Source organism: Kogia breviceps, chromosome 8 (genome assembly GCF_026419965.1).
Source record: "Kogia breviceps isolate mKogBre1 chromosome 8, mKogBre1 haplotype 1, whole genome shotgun sequence".
Classification (NCBI taxonomy): Eukaryota; Metazoa; Chordata; class Mammalia; order Artiodactyla; family Physeteridae; genus Kogia; species Kogia breviceps.
In genome coordinates, this window is record NC_081317.1 from 98,282,311 (window position 1) to 98,306,840 (window position 24,530).

The 24,530-nt window shown below is 41.4% G+C and overlaps 1 protein-coding gene across 1 annotated transcript in view; it reads left to right on the top strand.

The window, feature by feature from the left end:
• LOC131760859 (contactin-associated protein-like 3) overlaps positions 1-24,530 on the top strand; it is a 90,775-nt gene that overhangs the window by 49,682 nt on the left and 16,563 nt on the right. The window contains 1 exon segment of the mRNA XM_067041073.1: positions 19,918-20,065. Coding sequence (XP_066897174.1) covers positions 19,918-20,065 — 148 coding nt within the window.

Here is a 24,530-nt window from a genome sequence, read left to right on the forward strand (position 1 = left end):
TTGACTAAAAACTGCCACAGGTTTCCTACCCTTTTAAATGTGACATTTTTTGGATTGTGCATTCACTTGGTTGTTGTAGATCTTTGGCTCATTTCTATAGTTTCTATAATGCCATTTTAGTCTGTTTCTGGTTATGTACTTAAATCAAAACAGGAACATATTCTCGTCACTGCTGGAAGAAAAGAGTCTTTACTCTGCCAACCTGTCATGTGTGATGGATAAAAGGGCCCTTAGGACTGCACGTGGACACTGTCACTTTTTACAGAGAACCAATTGACCTTGTATAACTGGAGATGCTTCCCCTCAAACACAGCTCTGCTCCGTCTTCTGAGGGTGCTGCTGGGAATGGAACACTGCATGCCTGGACACCCCACAAAAATTCAAGGGCACTGACAATGCTCCTAGGCCAATACTTGTTCAGGAAGTGACAGAAGTACTGTAGATATAAAAACATGCTGGTTTCTAAGGCAGCCTTTACTCCATACAGGAAGTACGTGGCGGCCAGGATTTGATTTGATAAAAAATTAGTATTGCAGTTAGAAACCAGACGTGACTCTGAGCTCCTGTAATGACTTCATCTAATGTCTCCCTATTGACCCACCCAGGCCTTATCTTATCCTGTGTCTGGCTGTCATTGGCTCTGCCAGTCCCCTAAACCCTTCCCTGCCCCAGGATCTCCTCTCTCTAGGTGCATTTCAGGTGACCTACACTTACCAATTTCTATCAGATGTTTCCTGAGAGCCATCTGGATGTGATCCTAACATCCCGGGCTGAGTGATGCCACTTTGTGGATTCACCAAATGGCACATTTCTGTGGGCCACGTCCTCCCAGCCCAGCAGTCCTAACAAGCACCAGCATGGAAGCTGCTGGCAAACACTGGGAGGAGCCCTTAGTACTACAGGGAACTGCCGGGAGCAGCCTCTCAGGGTCCCACACCCAGGGCTCATCCCAGGAGAGACTCCTGAGGAGGGGAAGGCAGGACTCTGCCCTTGAGGAGGGAGGGACAGCTCACTTCTCTGACCTCGGGCTGGAGAAGGACGAGGGCTTGGGACCGCAGAAGACGGCAGGGTGCTCTCCCTCCTCCCTGAGGGCTTGGTGAGCTGCATCCAGGCAAGGAGGTGAGACCCTGCTCACTGCCCCTCCCTCAGGGAACGGAGTCACTGCTACTGAGAACTCTACCACAGCCCTGATTTCATTGTGGCTGGTTAGAAAAAAGGGAAAACAAACAAAACTAAAACCAAAACCTGACTCTGAACCAGAAGATAAATGAACTTCCATGTGTATGTTGCACCTTTTAAGGATTTGTCTAATTCCAAATGAAATGATCTCTATTTTAACTCATTACTGATTACTAATTTTCTTCATTTCAGATACACTCTATAACAACAGATTCCCGTCTGTGTTCTGAAGCAAATCCCCCAGCCTCGCCTCCCACCCCTGTGGGGCCTAGGGAGTGGGGAAGCATCTTCCCCCAGAGAAGGTGGGCATATTCCCCCCTCTCCCCCATGCCTCCCTGGGCACCCCCTTGCCTGGAGACTGCGGTCTCCCTTCCTTACTCTCACACTCAGGGCCCCTCACAGAGTGGCCCTGACCTGACTCCCCAGACTCTTCTCATCATTCTGTTTCCTAAACTTCAGCCAAGTTCCACCCAGCATCCTGCTTGTCTGTCCAGAGAGTGCGCCGCCTTCTTCCAAGTCCATGCCTTTGCATGGAGGTTTGCTCTACCAGAAATGCCCCTCCTTTCGTGGCAACAGTTTAAATTCCTCGTTATTAAATTACAAATCTGCAGCCTCCTCCTCCTTGAGCGTTGCCTGATTTCCCAGCAAACGTATCTGCTGCAATTCCTTGCAGAATCATGTCAGGTCAGGGGCCACTTGGTGCTAGTTTTGCTTCCTGCATCCCCGCCTGTGCATTCCTGAGTGCACAGCTCCGTCTCATTTGTCTCTGCCTTGGGTGTTTCCTCATCAGTTAGTCTCTGTAAATGTGTGAGTGAAGTATTTTCTACATTTCCAGGTATAAGCAGCTGCCATCCTATAAGATAAATTTCTTAAAAGAAGTGATTCATGGCATATAGAGCATAGTGTAGCTTAACCAGTGTTGGGGGGCAGGGTTGATACAAGTTTCTTCTCATTATTCCTAATACCAGCTCACCCGAGTGATGTTTAAAGGCAAGGACAGCTATGCTAATTTTTGCAGAATAATTTTTAATTCACAAAAACCATTCATTCTAAGACTGAGAAGTTGTACGTGAGATAAGCATATGCTTAATACATCCACAAGCAAATTTTTATAGCCCTGGGACATTATGATGCCCTTAAATCCTCTTGGAACAGGTTGAAAGTTAAACTGCATTGAGGATTTCTATATTGCTGATACTATGCTATACCATAGTTCTCTAGTTCACCTAAATTAATAAAATGAGATTTAAAAATCACATTTAAAATTGAGCAAAAGCCAAACTAACTCTTTTCATATTAGTTAAATGATAATAGTGGGAAGTATGATTGTCCCTTTCATAAAACATACCAAAATTATATGTTAGATTACATTCACTTAGCACAAAATGTCTTTCAAAAATAAATTGTAGGGGCTTCCCTGGTGGCACAGTGGTTGAGAGTCCGCCTGCCAATGCAGGGGACGCAGGTTCATGCCCCGGTCCGGGAAGATCCCACATGCCGCGGAGCGGCTAGGCCCGTGAGCCATGGCTGCTGAGCCTGCATCCGGAGCCTGTGCTCCGCAACGGGAGAGTCCACAACGGTGAGAGGTCCGCATACTGAAAAAAAAAAAAAAAAAAAAAGAATTGTAAGCACTAAACAATCTGAGAGTTTTAGTTGCATATCCGCGTGTACATGACTGACATCCCTGACAGCTTGTAATTCATGTTTTAAAAAGCTATTCAGTATTTTAAAAGAATATAGCAGAAGGATAGCTTCTTATGCCTAAATCACCTGTTGTGCAAGGTCCTCACTCTAGTGCATTTTACACAACAGGGTTTTATTAGTCATAAACCATGGCTGCCAGTCATAAGCACCAGTGTAAATGGGGAGAATGAAAATAAAGATGGGGCCTGAGAAACTGAGCTATTGTGAGCCAATGTCCAGGAAACAGACTCTCTAATAGCTTATTGGGTGTCTAGGTGCCTACAGAACCTTCTAGATAGTCTGTATAGGAAATCATCTAGCTTTCCCAAACTGCATATATTTGGAATTAAAATTCCATTTGCTGCCAGTATCATTGTAAATGGGGTAGTAAGTCCCCCTTGTAGGGTTTTTAAGGGCCACTGCAGTATTTCTGCAAAAGAAATTAAAGGGTTTATTATACTCACAGGTCCTAGAGAAGACAGGGTGCACCTCACCATGCAGCAGCCACCTAGCAGGTGGGGAGCCGAGAGAGAGCGAGGACCTTGGGCCGGTCTGGGTGGAGCAGAAACAAGGCTTGAGGAGATCTCATTGTTTCTTGGAATGTCTAGGTCACAGTCGGGGAGGGCAAAAAGGGACTCTTGCGGCAGGAACCAGCTTGGGCACACCCGCGCACCTGGTCCCCTGAGTGTTGAGGCAGCAGGAAAATAGGAAATTTTTTTTAAAATGTGCAATCCAGTCATTTTCACTCTTTATTCTCATTTTCAACCTTATTTTCCAAAATATACAATCCTTAGTTCTCTGAAAGTTAGGGAGAGGAAACTGGCTTCCTATTAGTTAACGTTGATGCAACATTGAAACACTGGTCATCCCGGGAACTCCTGTATAGTTTTTCATTGTACATAAAACACCAGTACATCTTCCATCGTGGAGGCAGTCAGGGCAATCACTGTTACCTCTCTTTTGTACAGAAAAATGGAGGTTCATGGAGATTAAGAGATGTATACAAAGTTGGAATCACAACAGGTCAGGAACTCTAATTTAGTTCTTCTGACTTAAAAAAAATATTGTTTTCTCCACAAATTCATCACTGCCTCACTAAGTACATATGTGCAGCAAACATGGGCAGAAAAAGCTCTTAGGTCTGGGCATTCATCACTATCTCCAGGGAGGGAGCCCAGGGGCAGCAGTGCTGAGAGTTCTCACTGCCCTTAATCTCCCCCTTTACTCCCCTGAGCTCAGGTAGGACCCTGTGTGCAACTCATGGTCCCCCAGGGCTCTCCTAAAGGGTCCAACATTGAAGCCAGGACACAGACCCCATGGGGCCTGTAAACTGCCTGGCAGTTTGCACGAGGATGACAGGCAGACTCAGTGATGGGACAGGCAGAGCCCACACAGAAACAGTAAGGAAGTCACCCGGTCCTCTGTGCTTAATTGAACCTTTGAGAAACAGGCACGGAACCGAAAATGCCATCCTTGTATCAGGACACCTACCACACTTATGTCACTTTCAAACACAAAGTCACTTTGACTTTGTGTCACTCAAAAACACAAAGTAAATGCTTCTTCAAGACAGGAGGTGAACAGGAGAATTCTATCTTTGAATATTCCTACAATATTTGTAGTGAGTATTTAAAATGAAAAAAGAAGTCAAAGTATTTTTCTTAAAATCACCTCATATGCAGCTATAAAAATCTTTAAGAAAAATAGTCCAGAATAGAAATATAATAGAGACTGCACACATTCATGAATTTATCTGCCTCCTAACAAGCCCAACTTATGAAGTGTGGAGCATTTTCTATGTTAGAGGCATAATTATAAATCGTTAAAATACCCGCTTGATCCCACTGCATTACATTTTCATGGCTTTACTTGAGTGCTCACTTAAGATTTTTCTCTGAAATGTACTCAGAGCAGAGACAGTTATACAATGAAAGTGAGAAATTGTAAGAGCACAACACTGTCTTAGAAATAGTCCATGTAGAAACCACTTACCCAGGCAGAGTCTTTCCACCTGTTTTATGTTCTATCCACAGAGCCAGCCCACGGCAGCTCATAGTAAGGTGGTCATAGAAAGTGTTCTGTCCTTTCCCCTCTTACCTACTCAGACATCAACATTTTCTCCCACTCTTTGTCAGCTGCTCTCAGGTGAGAATAAAGGAGGTAAAAATGTGAGCTTTCCTAGGAAAGCTCTGCCTCTGTCTCCCGTCCTCTTCAGAGCCTTACACGGCGCCTGCTGGCAATTGTGGTTCAAGTAATATTGTTGGATGAATAAATGGATGAGAGACCCTGACTTAAAAGATTCACTTTGTTGTACAACAGAAACTAACACAGTATTGTGAAGCAATTATAGTCCAATAAAGATCTGTTTTTTTAAATAATTATTTATTTTTTTTTAAAAAAAGAATGCCACAAAGGGTAGTTCCATTTCAGAAAGACACTTCTTAAGATTGAAAAGTCGGAGATTCACAGTAAACCAATATTTCGATGCCATGGTGGCCCCTTAGACACTATGGGGAAGACTAGAAGGGATATTTTGAAAGACACTGACCGTTTCTAGTATATTTCAAATCGTACCTCATAGTTTGCCCAATGATTATAAATTTGATGCTGTTCATCATATAGTCCTTCTTTATAATGCGGCGAGCAGGGGCTACTCTTCATTGACGCGTGCGGGCTTCTCATTGCAGTGGCTTCTCATGTCGCAGAGCTCGTGGGCTCTAGAGCACAGGCTCAATAGTTGTGGAGCACAGGCTTCGTTGCTCTGCAGCACGTGGGATCTTCGCGGACCAGGGCTTAAACCCATGTCCCCTACATTGGCAGGTGGACTTCTAACTACTGCACCACCAGGGAAGTGCCTATAGTTGGTCTTCTAGAGACCTTTATCCATCTGCACTAGCCTGTAGTAGTCAGGTGTTAAGTTTAAAGCATTAATTCTGCTATCTTGCTTTGTTAGCATTTTCATGAATGAGATAAATCTTTGCTTTTATTTATTTGTAAAGAGTATGTTATATTACATTATATATTTGCATTTCTGAAATTTTTATAGCTAAGACATGATAAAAATATGGGAAGATCTGCTAAACTAAAATGGGGAATTTTCTTCTAAAACTTCGGTCTAATGTCTGTGAAATAATCCAGAAGAGAAGTAATAACAAGCAATTTTCTTTATAAACCAGAGAACATCAGTGAACTCTTCCTTGCATTTCAACCAGTCAGACTGGTTGAATTCATATTTAGGTGAGAGTGATTACGCTGTCTAGACAATTAAGTGAGGTGATCTAAGCCAACTGCTTGGCTCAGGGCGTCATTTATGGGAAGCACTCCACAAACACACAACATCATTATCCACAGGTCTTGAACCCGTGTCCCCTGCCTTGATAGGTGGATTCTTAACCACTGCACCACCAGGGAAGCCCTCTAAGATCTCTTGAGTGATCATGTCTCAAAGGGCTAAGAGGTGGGGCTATGGATTCAGATGTGTCCCTGGTAATAATCCAGCTCTGAAACTGGCTAGTTGTTCACCTGGGGCAGGTAACTGAGTCCTTCTGAGCCAGTTTCCTTATCTGTACAAGGTAGAGTAGGCACTCCCTCACGACATTACAAGTGAGGACATATAGGGAGGAATGCCTAGAGACCCAGTTGGAACCTCAGAGTTGGTATGGAGATTATTTTAAGCTCAAAACATTTGGGAATCAACAGATGCAGAAAGAGCTTTCCTTATTTGAGTAAAAGCAGACATTTCTGAGAAATGAGGCTTCTATAATTCCCTCTTCAAGACAGATCTACTCCCAGGAGATAAATCAAGAGTAAACCTACCACAAATCCCCTCTCTGGGGAGATTCGTGTAGAAGAAAGAAAGACCCCTTGAATGTGCAGACACAAAATAATCACAAAATTACTTATCTTTCATTTATTCTTCTAAAAACTCACTTGTCTTCTCTAGAGAAACCTTTTTGTTCTTTCCACACAAGTCCTTTCTTCCACTTTCCTTTTCTCTGCTGAGTTAGATATATAAACCTCTAACTTTAAACATTTAGTGAGATAGTTACTTCGCTTGTTAGCCCCCGTATATATGAATAAACTTCTCCTGTTAAACTATCTTTTGTCATTTTAATTTGCAGGCCCCTAATTACTAAACCTAATAGGGCAGAAGAAAAGTCTGCTTCCTGACACTAGCAATTGGTTGGTGAATAATACCATCATTGCCTGTGACTCTGAAATCACAAGATCATAGATTAATCTGCATCTCTAACGAGTCCAGCATGTACTCTGAGGTTAAAAATAAGATCATCAAAGCATACTGAAGTATGGATGTAAACATTTCAAAATGATAAAGATCTGGCTGTACACATAACATAGTATAGGTTTCTTCAATTCCGTAAAATTTTATATAGGTGGAAATTTTACTGCAGAAACAAACTCAAAGACTGAAATTACATAAATAGAATATAGTGTAGCAAAATTTAGAGCTGAGCAAATGTGACATCTAGTTAATGAGATGCATGCTTTTCATTATGTCACATTTTAATTAACAATGAATGGTAATCAGTTCACAATAGTGACTTCGGTTGATCCTGCTTCTAAATGGTTAAAGCAAAAATAAGCTCCTGATCTGCTCTTCAGAAGATTAACTATAGCCATGGTAGATCTTTTTCTGTTTTCCTTTTGGAAGAGAAAAGGAGAGGGTGTCTCCAGGTGACAGGGACTGGAGTCTTGTGGGCCTGGCACACTTCCCTGTTGGGAAAGGAATGAGGAAGTATTTGCTTACATTTCCCCCAGTGCCTGGAACCTAAGCAGCAGCTTCCCTAGAACATTGTTAATGATGAGAAGGATCTCATGGCAGAGGGATGGTGGCTGCTGTGCCTAAACCAGGAACCTGATGCCTTCCCTGTCTTAGATTGTGGAGTTTCCTACCAGAAAATTTGAAAAGAAAGGATTTATGGGAAGCAGTAAATGCAGAAGTAAAAGACAATTTTAATAAACCATAAAAATGGTTAAGGTGGTGCTGGGGGAAAGAGTGGCTTCTGTGTTCTTTAAGTTTCTGTACTATTTGAATTTTCTAGCCAAGTGTGCCTATGTCTATTATTTATTTTTTATGACACCAGGGATTTTCTGACTAGTGAGACCACAGACTACATTTTTTTTCATTGTTATTTTCTATCAAAAAACAATGCAATACATACCATTTTTAAAAAGGAAACAAAGAATTTCTAATCATGCATCAATAAAAAAAGCACAAACATATATATATATATTTTAACATATTGAGCAGATCAATATGTTAAAATACATAAATGTTTGCATAGTGACCTGAAATAAATAGATTATTTAGTCATAGACCTTTTCATATGCATTCTATAGTAAGTCTTCTGAGAGATGAACTTTAATCTTTCCATCCAGAACTTTGGAGTATCTGAGATTTTGCCCTATTTGCAACAAGTTAGCCTGCCGTTTTCATGGATGCAGGTAGAAGACAGAAGACTTATGGGTCAGAAACAAAGGACTCTATTACTTACTTGGTTCCTCATAAACCTCTGCAGGCAGCATGGGCATCAGACTATTTGCCTTGGTTCTCCTTGACCCTGAGTCACACAGGGGCTGTGTGGATAGGCCCAGATGGATGCCTGCACACACAGTGGGTTATAATACAAGAGTTCAGGGAATCAGAATCTTTTGGGAGGTAAGCATGCTTGCCCTTACCTCTGGAAGAAGACATTATCTTACAAGGCTGTTTTCTATATAAACATCCTTGGAAAGGTAGCTGAGAATAAAGGGCTGTTGGTGCTTCTGTTTGTAAGATGTGCAGAAATGTGAGAAACCCATGGAGAATTGTCTTAACCTCTGCTCTGGCTAACACACAGCCTTTTACTTTTCTTATGAAATGGCAATTATATGTTCCAAAGGACTTATTTCACATTTACTTAAACTTAGTTTTCAAATATATATTTCTTTGTCCTATTCTAAGATTAACTTCTCTTGAGTAAGAGTTAATTTTGAAATTACAGTGTGAACCGTATGACCCTAATCATTTTGGTTTAACAGTATTGCTAACTCAAATTTAAAATGCTGAGAAAAAGGCATCTCTATTTTGTCACTAAAACTACCAAAACAGCTTTAAATACACAATTACTTTAAAAACAGCTGTTTGATCTTGACATATTTTTTTTAAAGAGCTTTTTGATGTGGACCATTTTTAAAGTCTTTATTGAACTTGTTACAATATTGCTTCTGTTTTATGTTTTGCTTTTCTGGCCCTGAGGCATGTGGGATCTTAGCTCCCTGACCAGAGATCGAACTTGCACCTCCTTCATTGAAAAGCAAAGTCTTAATCACTGGACCACCAGGGAAGTCCCTATCTTGACATATTTTTAAACATATTTGGCTAAATCCTATTTAAGTTAACACTTCCTCTGAAATTAGAATTGTGACAAACACTGTAAGAGAGCTACTATTTTTTGAATAAATGAGAGCAAAATCTTGTGGTAGTAAGTATGTTTCCCTTATAAACACAGTGTAGGAGGATAAATCTAAATATTCTGATTTGAGAAGAAAATTTCGAATGGAGGAATTTTTCATTCCACTGTTGCAGGATTGTCTACTTTCCCCTAATATTAAAATGGACAGTTAGCCTCTTGAAAGAGGTTAAAAATCCATACGGAACGTCTCAGAAGTGTTAAGTTGTTCAGTGGCTTTCACTCTCCCTCACAAATTATTTAAAAATGGAATTTTTGTTCAAGATGTCTACCATTAGCGTGAAATTTATTTTCCAGTTTTATTGAGATGTAATTGACACATGACATTGTGTAAGTTTAAAGTGTACAACATAACGATCTGATATATGTCTGTATTGTGAAATGATTACCACAATAAGTTTAGTTAACAAGCATCACTTCACATTATTACACATGCTTTTTCTTGTGATGAGAAGTGTGAAGTTTGATGCTTACCTGGTTCTCTTCTTTTGGACTTTGGCAAATCTAAGAATTAATCCTACCACACATAGCCTATACTAGTCTACCAAAATCTAACAGTTAGTAAAGGCATTAACACATTTATTTATTTGTATATTTTATTGAGCACAAGATAATAATCTCATTCTCAGAAGCAATGAAATCACCGAAAGAACCAAATCTTGAGAATGCCTCGTAAAGTTGCCCTGTTACTAGATAAAGTGCTTGGAATATATAAGTATATTGTGTTATGCATCTCCCTGTGACCTGTGATTGTTACTTAAAGTTTGGAAATGCAGAACAGATCTCCCGTTAGTATGAAAGTCCCATCTGTGACAGGTGGAAAGGAAGATGCTATGTTAAGAGCTTGTTCTGTGCAGTTCTCATGGAGGTGACTTGTGTCCTATAGGGAATGTCTCCAGAATGCATTCCTCTCTGGGTTCTTTGCCTCTGGCAGTTCTCCATGATCACTCCTGTATTGGGGTCCCCCACGCCACTCCCAGGCTCCATGATTCACTGGAAGGACTCATAGGAATCAGCATAGGGTTATATTCACAGCTGTGATTTATTACAGCAGAAGGACACAAAGTTCAGTCAACAAAGGAAAAGGCAAGTGGGCCAAAGTCTGGAGGAAACCAGAGCAAGCTCCCTCGAGTCCTCTGCCAATGGAACCACATAGGACACGCTTAAGTCCTCCAGCCATGAGGACAACATGGGTGAAATGTTGCCAACCAGGGAAGCTTAGCCTCAGCCTAGGAGTCCAGGCTTTTATGGGGGACGGTCATGTAGGCACCCTCTCCCTGGCACATATAAAAATCCCAGATTCCAGAAGGAAAGCAAGTGTTCAGCATCAACCACATTGTTTGCATAAACATCTTAGGCAGCAGTGAGCCACTCTTATCAATTCTGGGAGTGGTGAAAGCCCTCCCAAACGCCAGGTTCCTAGACACCAGCAAGCCTTTTTCAGGATGGTGACTCAGGCCTGGGATGTTATCACTGTTATCTCTTTTGGTTCTGATTTTTTTTCCTCCTTTCCTTCAGTCTTTCTTACCTTGGAGCTTTCCTTCAATCTTATATTCTATTATTTTAATAAGATGATCTGGTTTAACACCCTTAGTTTCTTTCATGAAAATACCAGCATGAAAATACCAGTTCTGTGCTAAGGTGGACAGAACACACCAACTCCTTCTGAAGCTCTGGAGGCTCTGCTCCTGAGGAGGGCACGACCAAGGCCCTTCATTCATTAACTGAGAAATGGTCATTCCCTTGTAAGGAGCTTAATCTGTGACATTTCAAAAATAAGTGATGCCGCATTTCAAAAATCAGGATTCAGGGTAATTTCCCTAAGTCCTTACGAGTGATGACTCATAGAGGACACCTCTGAACTGGCCCTCTCTATAGGAAAAAAACAAGGAGCCTGCACTAGGAAGAATGGAGAGGCCTAGAAATGACCAATTGGCTCTGAAAATTGAGTCAGTTAACAAGGGTCGGGCTTCCCTGGTGGCTCAGTGGTTGAGAATCCACCTGCCGATTCAGGGGACACGGGTTCCTGCCCTGGTCCCGGAAGATCCCACATGCCGCAGAGTGGCTGGGCCCGTGAGCCATGGCTGCTGAGCCTGCATGTCCAGAGCCTGTGCTCTGCAATGGGAGAGGCCACAACAGTGAGAGGCCCGCGTACCACAAAACAAAACAAAACAAAACAAGTGTCTGTTAGGCATGGACGGTGTGGAATATGGTTAAGGATGGTCTGAGTTAGCTAGGAGGCACCATCATGGTCCTTCTCAGCTACATACTCTTCCGGGAATTCAGCTGGCAGACACAATGAAACTTGAAAAACTCCTGAATTTCAACAGTGCCACTGAGTGCCTTCTGCTTAGCAGAACTAGACTGGTCAGTGATGGTCTGAGGAGAAATTTAAACTACTTTGGAAATAAGACAGACTTAGAGAGCGGTAGCGAACATGGCACCCACCTAGCATGCAAACCTTGTGAGACTCTGAGGGTCATGAGTATAATGGATTGTGGCTCTTTAGAGCCATAAGGGACTTACTGATCCAAGTCACTCAGCAAGGCCATGACAGGCCAATCCAGAAGCTAAGAGTATTCTTTTCCTCGGGCTGCAGTAACAAAATGCCACATTCAGATAAACAACAGAAATTTATTTTCTTACAGTTCTGGTGGCTAGAAGTCCCAGATCGAGGTGTTGGCAGGGTTGGTTGGTTTCTTCTGAGGCCTCTCTCCCTGGCTGACAGATTACTGTCTTCTTGCTGTGTCCTCACATGGTCTTTCCTCTGTGTGCACACTTCCCTGGTGCCTCTCTGTGTCCAGATTTCCTCTTCTAGTAAGGACACCAGTCAGATTGGATTAGGACCCACCCTAATGGCCTCCTTTTACCTTAATCACCTCTTTAAAGACCCTTTCTTCAAATACAGTCACATTCTGAGGTACTGGAGGTTAGGGCTTCAACATAACAGTAGGTTAAAGGAATTCCCTACCATTTGAAGTAGGTTAATGTTGAACTAAACACATATTGGTATCACTTTAAGTCAATGGAACTTCTTAATGAGAAATCTTCCTAAATTTTGTACAAATCACCCAATTTGCATATTACTATTTTCAACATATACAGGAGGCCACTGGGTTAGTCCTGTTCTCCCAGTATTCCTAAAACAGTCTAGACTCACAGTTAAATACTTTAATTCCTTTAATTTCATTAATTTATTTAATTCCGTGAAGCTGCTAATAGAATATGCCCACTACCCAACACTCATTTGAGGCATTCCTTATAACACTAACCATACTTCATTTTCTTCTTTTGTGTTACTCTTGAAGTTTAGAAGCCAATTCATTTGTCAGAACTAAATTTGTGCCATGTATCAAATAACATACTTTTATTTGCAGTGTTCTAGTATTGTTTTCAAGAGCCATATATTGATTTTGAGACAGGCTGGGGCCTTTGCTGCAGTGCTGCAGTGCTTGCACCTTGACACACCTCTCCTCAAGCGACAAAATACAGAGAAACTGTATGGGACTAAAAATAACTACGTGCATGCCCAGTTGGGGCAAATTCTGGACAAAAGATACAAAGAGACCAAAATACCCAACTGCCACTTTTGAAGAGCCCAGAGCAAAAGCAGGTACTGCGCATGCCCCCTGCACACAACACCACCTAAAGGGTGGGCACACCACCTAAGCCACCCTTCTGGCCTGACCCCTGGACACACCCCCGCCCTCACGCCATATAACAGGGGTCCCCAACCTCCAGGCCGCGGCCTGTTAGGAATCAGGCTGCACAGCAGGAGGTGAGTGGCAGAGGAGCAAGTAAAGCTTCATCTGCCGTTTCCCATGGCTCACATTACCGCCTGAAACATCCCCCCACCCCACCCCCTGGTGGTCCATCAAAAATGGTCTTCCATGAAACTGATCCCTGGTGCCAAAAAGATTTGGGTACCACTGCACTGCCATATAAGGAACAAGCTCGCCCCCGCTTAGGGAGCAAGCAAGCAAAGGAAACTGTTATTTATTCTCGCTCTGCCCTGCTGCAGCAGGGGCCCCAATAAAGCCTTGCCTGAATTTCTTGTCTGGCCTTTGATCAATTTTTATTGTTTAAGGATGCCAAGAACCCTGGTCGGTAACAATTTCAAAATATGGTCTTGATGTCACTGGAAGTAATTTTTTTCTGACTTTTTCTCTGTTTTCAACATCTTTGCCAGCAAAAGATATGTTCCCAGATGTCTTCTAAAATGTTTTCTTCCTGATCATTTAGAAAGATTGGGAAAGAAAGAGTATTGAGAAACTTGAGCTGTACTTTTGCTGCACAGGAAGGGTGAGCTGTCTTCCATCCTAGATTAATAATATTTCAAACAGGAGAGGAAAAAATAAATAAAAGCCTATAACTTTAGCAATGTGTTTGAAAAATACTTGATTTCAATAATATTTCTATAATGCTTTCGTTGCAGCTGTCTAAACAATACAGATAACAAAAGCATGTCAATTAAAAGCAGAATTTAGGACCCAGGTTCACATATCTGCACTGGCCCTGGGTTTTGGATTATTTCAGGGCCAGGCGCTCTGAGTTCCTGTGTGGTGTAGCTGTGCTCAGCCATGGGGCAGGTGGGTTCCCTCTTGCTGTAGGAGAAGGTGGTGGGACACACGGAGATGATTGTCTCTTTCTGCTTTTGACTCTCGTGACTTGCTTCCACCAAGAGGCCATAAACCAAAACTGGAAATACTGATTAAGTGCATACTTTTTCCAACACATTGACCACAACTTGAGATTTTCATGGCAGAATATATTACATAAATGTCTGGAAAGCAAATATTTTAAGTACACTTTAGGGAGATGTTTGCTTACTTTAATCAAGCAGAAGGAGAGATTATTCTTTTACCTTCTGGAACGTGTTGAGGTAAACTTATCCACACAAGGGAAAACTTTAGAGTTCACTTGGTACAAAGCACCCGCATCTGGATAAACTGAGGTTGTTACCGAGTCCAAGTATGTTCTGCTCACCGCACAACAGGCCGATAAATCAGAGATGACGTATTGAGGGAAGGAATATGACTTTATTCGGAAAGCCATCAGACCGAGAAGATGGCAGACTAAGGTCTCAAGATAACCATTTTACCCGGGGGTGGGGGGGCGGGTTGGATGCGCGTTTCTTTTACAGCACAGAGAGGGGGAGGAGATGAGGAAGTAAAGTAAAAAGACCATAAGTTTTGCGAATATCCCCTGGAATAGCCAGCCTCTGGGAGGGGATGTGTTAATTTCTTCTTTCTTGCAGCCATCCACAGATGGACAGAGTCCAGATGTTTCCCTGAATAAAGGCACTTTGGTTTAACGTTCAGGCAGAGGGGCAGCGTTCCCCGAGGCAGGCCATTATGTTCATACAGTATCCTTTTAGTGAACAAAAGCAATGGGAAGCAAAGGTTAAAGTAAAAGATTTGGTTCTTCCCTGTAACAAGGTCTCAAAGAGTGAGTGACTCACTCCAGGTCACATATTTGGCATCACAAACTGTGTTACTGGATTTTTGGTTCACTGGATAAAACTAAAGTGAAAGGATACTTTCCTCAGTTTTATTCATGTATAAATGTTGAAGTATTTTGCAGTTCAAGAAAATATTAAAAATAATTAGCAAGACCATTTGCTTTAAAGCAACTTAGTACAACTTTTTCATTGTCTAATTATAGGAAGTAATTTTAGTATACTTTTTCATGGTCTGTGAACCTCTGGAAATAACAGGAACAGAGTATTATTATTTTTAACAATAGTACTTATTACTGTTCCCACATTACTCATGAAGAAGCTGAGATTTGGGAAGATAAAATGTTTTGTGTAAGATCTTCATGGTCCAGCAATTAAAAAGGCCAGAATTAGAACTTGGGGATTTCTGTGTGCCCTTTTAATCCCAACAACATCCTACCCCTTACCTCAGAGGTGGTAAAATACTCTTAACAGTGTGCTTGAATTATGAATCCCTGATTTCCTAGTGACAGAGAGTAGAGACAATCTTCATTTATTTTTAATGCATTGAGACCTATTGCTATAAGCAGTGCCTCTCACATTTTGAAGTAAAGAATTGATGTAAAAAGTCTTTCTTAAGTCACAAATACTTCAAACATAAACTGATAAACGCATTATAGGCATCTTGAAGGTCGTTCAATAGAGCATTGTGATGACTCAACATTATACCAGAAACCATGGCCCTACATGAGCCTCACACCCGTCCTTTCTCATGATTGTTTAGATGCCACTGATGTGATTGCTAAACAAGCTAAATGAAGACTTGGCAGCTTTTCAGAAGCATCATCAATTTATTTTTAATATTCAGAATTAAGTACGATGCTAATTTGCTATTTATTTATTTATTTATTTTATTTATGGCTGTGTCGGGTCTTCATTTCTGTGCGAGGGCTTTCTCTAGTTGCGGCAAGTGGGGGCCATGCTTCATCGTGGTGCACGGGCCTCTCACTATCGCGGCCTCTCTTGTTGCAGAGCACAGGCTCCAGATGCGCAGGCTCAGTAGTTGTGGCTCACAGGCTTAGTTGCTCTGCGGCATGTGGGATATTCCCGGACCAGGGCTCAAACCCGTGTCCCCTGTATTGGCAGCAAGATTCTCAACCACTGTGCCACCAGGGAAGCCCAGCATCATCAATTTCTAAATAAATTATTTTGGAAATACATTTATAGCATGTGAGTGGACCACAAGCCACAGACTCTAGTCACTTTCTCATGTAGCTAAAAAACATGCTTGTAGAAACTGAAAACTTTATCAAACAATGTTTGTTCTTAATAGTGGATAAAACATTCAATTGTGATGTCCTTAAGCTATTGACTATTGAGTCTACATCCAACTAAGGTTGTTCTGGTGATCAATAGTGGGAAGAGTTTTGTTGGTTTGGTTTTTTTTAATTCTGTAATAGCCAACAGAGAAATGCTCTAAAGGAAATGGTTAGATTATAAGCCTATAAAATTCCTTACATTAACTCATCAAAATTCCAAGATAGAGAGTCTTGTTCCTACTTTACACATGAAAATGCTGACTTCCCCAAGGTCACAGAGGTAACAAGATGGAGAAGGATTTTGTGGAAGCTGGTTGCCACAGGTTAACTCTGCATAGGACTGCCTAGTCCACTGCTGAAACTCTGAACCCGGAGTAGGGCTGCTGAGGAAGCACTGGTGGCTCTTCGCTTTCATGGAGGACTTTTCTTCCTATTCCTATGAGCTTCATTTTTTCACTTGTTAGAACAAAGCAAGAGTGGGCCTTTGTTCCCAACATTCTATGCTCAGCCTGTCCATTTATGTCTGTTCTAGAAACACCAAAGCAAAATTATATAATCCAAATAATAGATTATGCCACATTTTTAAAACATGAACATTAGCCTAGTAAAAAATATGAGATTATTTCAGTAATAAGCCCCAAATGTCTGAGTGGCATGCTAGTAGAGATCCCTTCTACTCCAAACTCATTTCATTTAAATTTCTGTATCTTTAAAGAAATGTATCATTTATTTATATTCAAAGGAACTATTGATAGCTCTATATAGGGCAAAAATAATGTAATTTCTTGAAATTAGAATTAAGATAATCACATAGGTATACATATATGTATAGGTACATACATTTCAAATATCTGATTGTGATTAAAATCACATGGAATGAATGTTTTGTGTGCAGATCTCAGAAGTTGTAAAGAGTGTGTTCTTAATGTCCTCTATTCATATACTGTTTGTTTGTTTGTTTGCGGTACGCTTGCCTCTCACTGCTGTGACCTCTCCCGTTGCGGAGCACAGGCTCCGGACGCGCAGGCTCAGCGGCCATGGCTCACGGGCCCAGCTGCTCCGCGGCACGTGGGATCTTCCCGGACCGGGGCATGAACCCGTATTTCCTGCATCGGCAGGCGGACTCTCAACCACTGCGCCACCAGGGAAGCCCTGCATATACTATTAACATCGATTATTCTCACCTGAAATATTTTTTGAAGCGTACTCTGTCTCAAAAAAAAAAAAGAGTATTCTGTCAAATTTCGTTAAAACAAAAAGAGAAATCCCTTTTGCTGTAGGGCATTGTCATCACACCAAGCTGAAGTACAGTTTTCAGAGTTTGTATTCAATAAACAAAATACTTCAGAAAGAAGTAATACTATATAAGGAAAATAAAACAATTTAAGTAGCATTCCTAGGAAATAATTTCATTATGTAGTTTATGCTGAAGTTTACAAGTTTTGTCAGCTACTAAAATAAATATCAATTTTACTTCTTACCTTGAATTATAACCTTAGAATTGCAGCGAATGTAGGAGGCAATGTTCCTCTCCTGGCTGTTTATCTGGAAGTCTTGGATATTGAACCTGAGATTAAATGTATAGACGGGATGCAGAGTCTGACAGATGAGCTCTCTCTACCAAATGCCCCGGTAATAACCAAAACACCAGCCACAGCCACAGCCACAATCACAGCATCCACCACTCCTGGAGCATTTACCTCCAGGGGCAGTGGGTGGGTTACATTTCAGACATTATCTCACTTAATTAGTACTCAAATCTTTAAAGTAGGTTTTACCAAACTGGTTTTCTAGACGAGGGAACTGTGACTTGCAGCTGATATTACCAGCTTAAGGCCACACCCTAGGCAGCAGTGGAGCTGGGAAAATGCTGCTTATACCCACATCAGCCTGGGGTCCAGTGTAAAGACAGGGAGTGGACATTCTTGAGTTCTTCTTTGGAGCATAGAGGCAGTGAAAAGAGCTTACCTGATATTGGCACAACGATTGTTAACTCTTGAAAGAAAAGATGATGTAGGTCAAAGATTTCGCTTTCATTGAAGAGAAATGATTGAGTGCCTCCATGGTGGTGTTTCATTCATTAACCAAGAAGTTTGTTCTAACAGGTGAAAAAATGAAGCTCGTAGGAACAGGAAGAAAAGTCCTCCATGGAAGCGAAGAGCCACCAGTGCTTCCTCAGCAGCCCTACTCTGGGTTCAGAGTTTCAGCAGTGGACTAGGCAGTCCTATGCAGAGTTAACCTGTGGCAACCAGCTTCCACAAAATCCTTCTCCATCTTGTTACCTCTGTGACCTTGGGGAAGTCAGCATTTTCATGTGTAAAGTAGGAACGAGACTCTCTATCCTAGAATTTTGATGAGTTAGTGTAAGGAATTTTATAGGCTTATAATCTAACCATTTTCTTTATAATGTCTGGGACATGCACTCTCATTACATTTGAGTTTTCTGTTTGTTTTAGTTCCATCTATTTATACCAAGGAAATCTCCCTAGTGGTCATGATTCACAAACCTGATTACTGGCTTTGTTTGATCTGGTTGTTAAACCTGGCTCAGCATTTCACAAAGCTAAATAACTAGGCAAGCATCATTTTTGGTAGAACTAAAGAGTCTTGCTCCTGGGCTGCGTAATTATATCTGGCTGTTTGTATTAACTGCATGGCAGGTAAGTGGGTTTGTCCCTCTAGTGCAAGTGAGCATAAGAAAGCATCGACCCCTTTTGTTCCCCAATTTTACTACTGTTCAATGGAGAACTATTACGTGAACACCTTTGACTTCTGGATAATAAAAATTTGTGAAATCAAAGACTGCAGAACTTGAAGGTGACCCATCCCCCAATATACTACATTTTATGTTTTCACTGTGGGTTCCAAAAAATTGGTGAAATTTAGATAGTTTTTACATTTGACAGTAGATTTCAGAAGAGGCCCGTACCTGAGAGCCCTTACTCTGTTTTCAGAGCTTAAACAGGTCAGGTCTTAGATGGGGCAACGTTTTCTGTTAAGATGCTCTATGTACAACAACATCATGCATTCTTTGCTTTCCCTTCTTGCTGATATTTACATTACAAAGAACACCATGAAAATGAAGTCACACTCCTTATAACAAGTTCCTTTCCTCTCATGCTGACCCCTTCTAGCATGAAGCCAGATGACTGCGGCTAAGAAAGCATACCTCTGTCTTGTAGCAGGTGGCATTGATGTGTTTCTCCCAAGCACCCCCTAAATGCTGATGACTTGGGGCAGCCTGACAACACACAGTGAACACAAGGATTGAAATCGGAAGCCCCAGGATCTTGTCCAGGCCATGCTGGATAATAGCTGTCCTGACTCCACAGAATCTTTTCATTTTCTCAGGCTTGAGTTTTGCATTTGTAAGTAACGGGTTTTGAACTAGAATGCTGATCAGGTCCACCCACACCAGCTCTCAAATTTTTGGATCTAGGATTCTTATCGCAAAACCTGCAGGTTACCATTGTGCTTGATTGTCCTGGATGTGAGTGTCTTGACTGCTTGGAGGTTAGGAAATGATTTAGGGGATGAGTAACTTTCTAAAAGCAAGCCTTCAAAAGTAGCAGGTTTATAGCCGCTTTAATTTTGCCATCGAAACTTAAACTACCCTGCAAATAAGGAAAATTTAGACGATGGTCACTAATCCAGGCATTGAAGAGAGGTTGTCACATCCCTCTTAAATGTTAGCAGAGTTTCTCAAAAGCAAGCATTCATTTTCATATTAACAAAATGAAGGGTTGATCGCTCATTAGCACGTGCGGTGACAACAGGAAGATGATATTCTGCAGACACATTGACGCCTTTCTCCATTTTCTCCCAGGGTTTTCCAGGAAACACAAATGCAGACAGCGTGGTGCACTACAGACTCCAGCCTTCCTTCGAAGCCAGATTCCTGTGCTTCCTCCCCTTAACCTGGAATCCCAAGGGCAGGATTGGGATGAGGATTGAAGTGTATGGATGTGCATACAGTAAGTGGTGTTTATTCCCTGATGGAAATCGATGACGGAGTGATGTGTTCTAAACACCAAGTTGAAACCTGAACTTGACTTCTTCAACCTTTTAAATACCTGCACATGTAGAACTGGGTTTATGGAAAGTCTTTATAATATTATAGGTATTTTAAGGTTGAATTCAGAGGAGGACCTGAAATGAGCCTTAGAATCTTAGATTTGCAGAGCTTAGCAGAATATCTGTTTCATAGCAGGCAGTTCATAAAATGAACAAAGTTCAAATCAAGAACAGTTAACTTAGTGTGATTGATGGTGCTGTCTTCTGACACTGGGATGATCCTCCTGTGGGAACACAGGTGAGTGCAGGTGTCCTCGTGTTCCCTGTTCCCCATTGTGACTCACTTTTTCCTCTGCTTTACTTGCATCACTGTGGAACCTTTTTTTTTTTTTTTTTTTTTTTGCTGTACGCGGGCCTCTCACTGTTGTGGCCTCTCCCGTGTCGCGGAGCACAGGCTCCGGACACGCAGGCTCAGCGGCCATGGCTCACGGGCCCAACTGCTCCGCGTCATGTGGGATCTTCCCGGACCGGGGCACGAACCCGTGTGCCCTGCATCGGCAGGCAGACTCTCAACCACTGCGCCACCAGGGAAGCCCCGGAACCTTCTTTTGAACATCATTTATGTATTATGTCTTCCCTCTTTTCCCCACTGATGATAAAAGTAAAAGAGCTGGCAGCCAAGGTGAGCATAAACATGGGCATAAAAGCATTCAGTGAAATATATAGGGGATCAGCTCTACAGCTGCCATTTTGAAGGTCCAGTGTATACTGGTATTTCTTAAATTAACACAAAATGAAAAACTTAATTTAAAAAATAATCTAGAAAACTGGAGAATAACCCAAAGAATAAGTTACATGGGAACATCTTGGGTTTTTGGTCACACCTCATTCTGAACCTGATCACATTAACTTTGCAGAAAAGTGTAACCATAAGATCTACCATATACAGGATATTTAATGTGTCAGATCCTACCTCCTACAGACATTTTCTCATTCATCTCCCACACCAACCAAATGAATTCAGTATAGTAGTAATCTCACTGCTTCAGAGAAAGAAGAAAATGAACCTTGAAGGAATTAAGAAGTTTGCTGGAGCTATTACATATTGCATCTAAGATTTAAAACTATCTGTCTTTTTTCCTAATTTTGTTTTCATAACTACCATACTATTCAGACATTGATTTCTTTATTCCCTCACTTGTCATATATGAATTTATTTATTTGCAGACAACTGTATTGGATGTGGGGGATGCTTCTAAAATTATTTATTTGTCAGGATTTTATGAGAAGTCATAAAATTGTACAAAACAAATATAAAATGTTGTAACATGAACATGGAGCATGAGGAATAGAGTATTCAGTCAGTTGGGTGGGAAAAGGAACCTTTCCAGCAGTCGGTTTTCAAAGTAGAGGGCATAGGCAGTGAGACAGGAGGCAGGGATGGTGCTTGTAGGAAGAAACAGCATATATAAATTGTGGGAGCAGGAATTTAGTATTCTCATGGTACAGGGATGGAGGTGGACATGAGTTGTTGAATAGCAAGGATATCATTTCCATTTTTGTAACCCAACAGACAATGGGTGGTTCTGGAGGTGAGTCTCACCAAGCCACCCATCCCATATTCAAGGGGCACCTTCAGCCTCTGTTTCATACCCCTTCCTAATGACCTGTTCCACTTTGGCTCTGCTTCCTAACCCCGCCTCTGCTCTCTAGTATTTATGAATCCATGGAACATTTAGCATAGATAAGGTTGCATTGCTATGAATCTATTTTCCCTCTTTCTGTTGATCATTAACTCTCATCCTTTTGTTTCTGGGATCTGTTGGTGTGCTCACTGCTGCAATGGCTAGGACACCTGATATTTAGAGTTTCTCTTTGATCCCATGAAATTAGCATCTCCTTCCCCCATTACTCTGGAAACAACTTGAGGTTTACTGACTTCAAAGCAGAACATGCTCTTTGATGGGGATTTGCCATTAGCGTGAGGTTCTTTGTGAGGAGATATTACTCTAGTTCCTTGGGTTAGAGGTCAGGTACCAGGAAGATCAAAGCTGCGTGTCTGGTCCCCTGAAGGGCCAGTTGGCTGTGCAGCTGTCATGGAACCTGCCTGCATCCTAAATTCAGCAAACACGAGCTGTTGGGCATAAGGGACTCCTAGCATAAAAATGCAAGCAGAAAATAATCACCACTATTTGTAAAACAACACAAAATACATTCCTCAATAGTAGTGGCTCTGTTTTGTCTTCATTCTTATTATTAGTAATTATTCAAGTGTAGCACTTTGCATTTTTATTTTTGGCAGTAATTTAGCGTGATATGGTTTACAGCTCAAAATGATAATTATTATCTTTTTTGATGTGTATTTACACTGCTCTGTTGATAGTGAGAGAATGTCCAAATTGCTTACCTTGGCATTTAATGTTTCTTATATGCAACTTCTCTTTTCAGTTTCATATTTTTACATTCCATTTACAATGATATTTACTATTCCTGTAAAAATTGCAGATTTTCATGGCTTCTTGGCTTGGCATATATATTTTCACTAACTGAAAAGCTCTTCCCCCATTTCTAGAGTAGAAATGGAGTGCATGGGGTCTTCTTAGAGTCCCTGCTGACCTGCATACCAAGGCTAGTGTCTGGCATGGGGTTCCTCGCTTTCCCTTGCCCCACCCCTCTCTAGCAGTCCCCTCCATCCAATGTCAACATTCCCTATGTACTTGTTCTAGGCTTTGTATTCCACTCTAAAAGGGTTTCTATTTGAGTTTTCATCCACTTTCTTAAGTTTTCAACAACATTTACATACTGTCTGACCAATTCCAAGTTGACATCCTTGACACAAGTGTCTGAAGCCCCACACATCTGGATAATCATCCCCAGTTCCACTCTCATTTCTTTTTTTGTTTGTTTGTTTTTGGCGGTACGCGGGCCTCTCACTGTTGTGGCCTCTCCCATTGTGGAGCACAGGCTCTGGACGCGCAGGCTTAGCGGCCATGGCTCACGGTCCCAGCCACTCCGTGGCATGTGGGATCTTCCCGGACCGGGGCACAAACTCATGTCCCCTGCATCGGCAGGCGGACTCTCAACCACTGCACCACCAGGGAATCCCACCACCCTCGTTTCTTTAACGAGGTTATTAGTCATCTTTTAGGTCTCTTCTGTCCCTTCTTTTCTGCCATCTACTTTGTCTCCCCATGTTCATGCTCTGAGTCATTCTCAAGTGTTCCCAGTCATATAGTGTTGTATTAGCCCCACTACTGTAAAGTAATTTTATGTTTATCACTGTGTTTATTGTTCGAATAAGAGAGGAAAGGAAGGAAGACAGGAAAGGAGTAGGGAAGAAAGGAGAGAAAGAGTGCATAAATTATTAGAAACCTGGACTAGATAGGCACAGAATGGTAAGCCTCATGGGGGTGTACCAGTCATCCATGTGGCACTGTAGTCCTGTGTCAAATCAGGCATTGAAAATCAAATTGGTTAAGAGGGAATAGAAGAAGGGAATAGAACATATAATTGCCTGTTTTAAAATCTTGTGTTTATTTAAAAGAATACATAAATCACAGCAAGATCTTTTTTGACCCACATCCTAGAGTAATGAAAATAAAAACAAAAATAAGCAAATGGGGCCTAATTAAACTTAAAACCTTTTGCACAGCAAATGAAACCATAAACAAGATGAAAAGACAACCCTCAGAATGGGAGAAAATATTGGCAAACGAAGCAACTGACAAAGGATTAATCTCCAAAATATACAAACAGCTCAGGCAGCTCAATATCAAAAAAACAAACAACCTAATCCAAAAATGGGTGGAAGAACTCGACATTTCTCCAAGGAAGACCTACAGATGGCCAAGAGGCACATGAAAAATGCTCAACATCACTAATTATTAGAGAAATGCAAATGAAAACTACAATAAAGTATCACTTCACACTGGTCAGAATGGCCACCATCAAAAAATCTACAAACAATAAATGCTGGAGACAGTGTGGAGAGAAGGGAACCCTCTTGTACTATTGGTGGGAATGTAAATTGAAACAGCCACTGTAGAGAACAGTATGGAGGTTCCTTAAAAAACTAAAAATAGAACTGCCATATGATCCAGCAATCCCACTACTGGACATATACCCTGAAGAAACCATAATTCAAAAAGTCACATGTACCCCAGGGTTCATTGCAGCACTATTTACAATAGCCAGGACATGGAAACAACCTAAATGTCCACTGACAGATGAATGGATAAAGAAGATGTGGTACATATATACAATGGAATATTACTCGGTCATAAAAAGGAATGAAATTGGGTCATTTGTAGAGATGTGGATAGACCTAGAGTCTGTCATACAGAGTGAAGTAAGTAAGAAGGAGAAAAACAAATATCGCATATTAATGCATATATGTGGAATCTAGAAAAGTGGTACAGATGAACG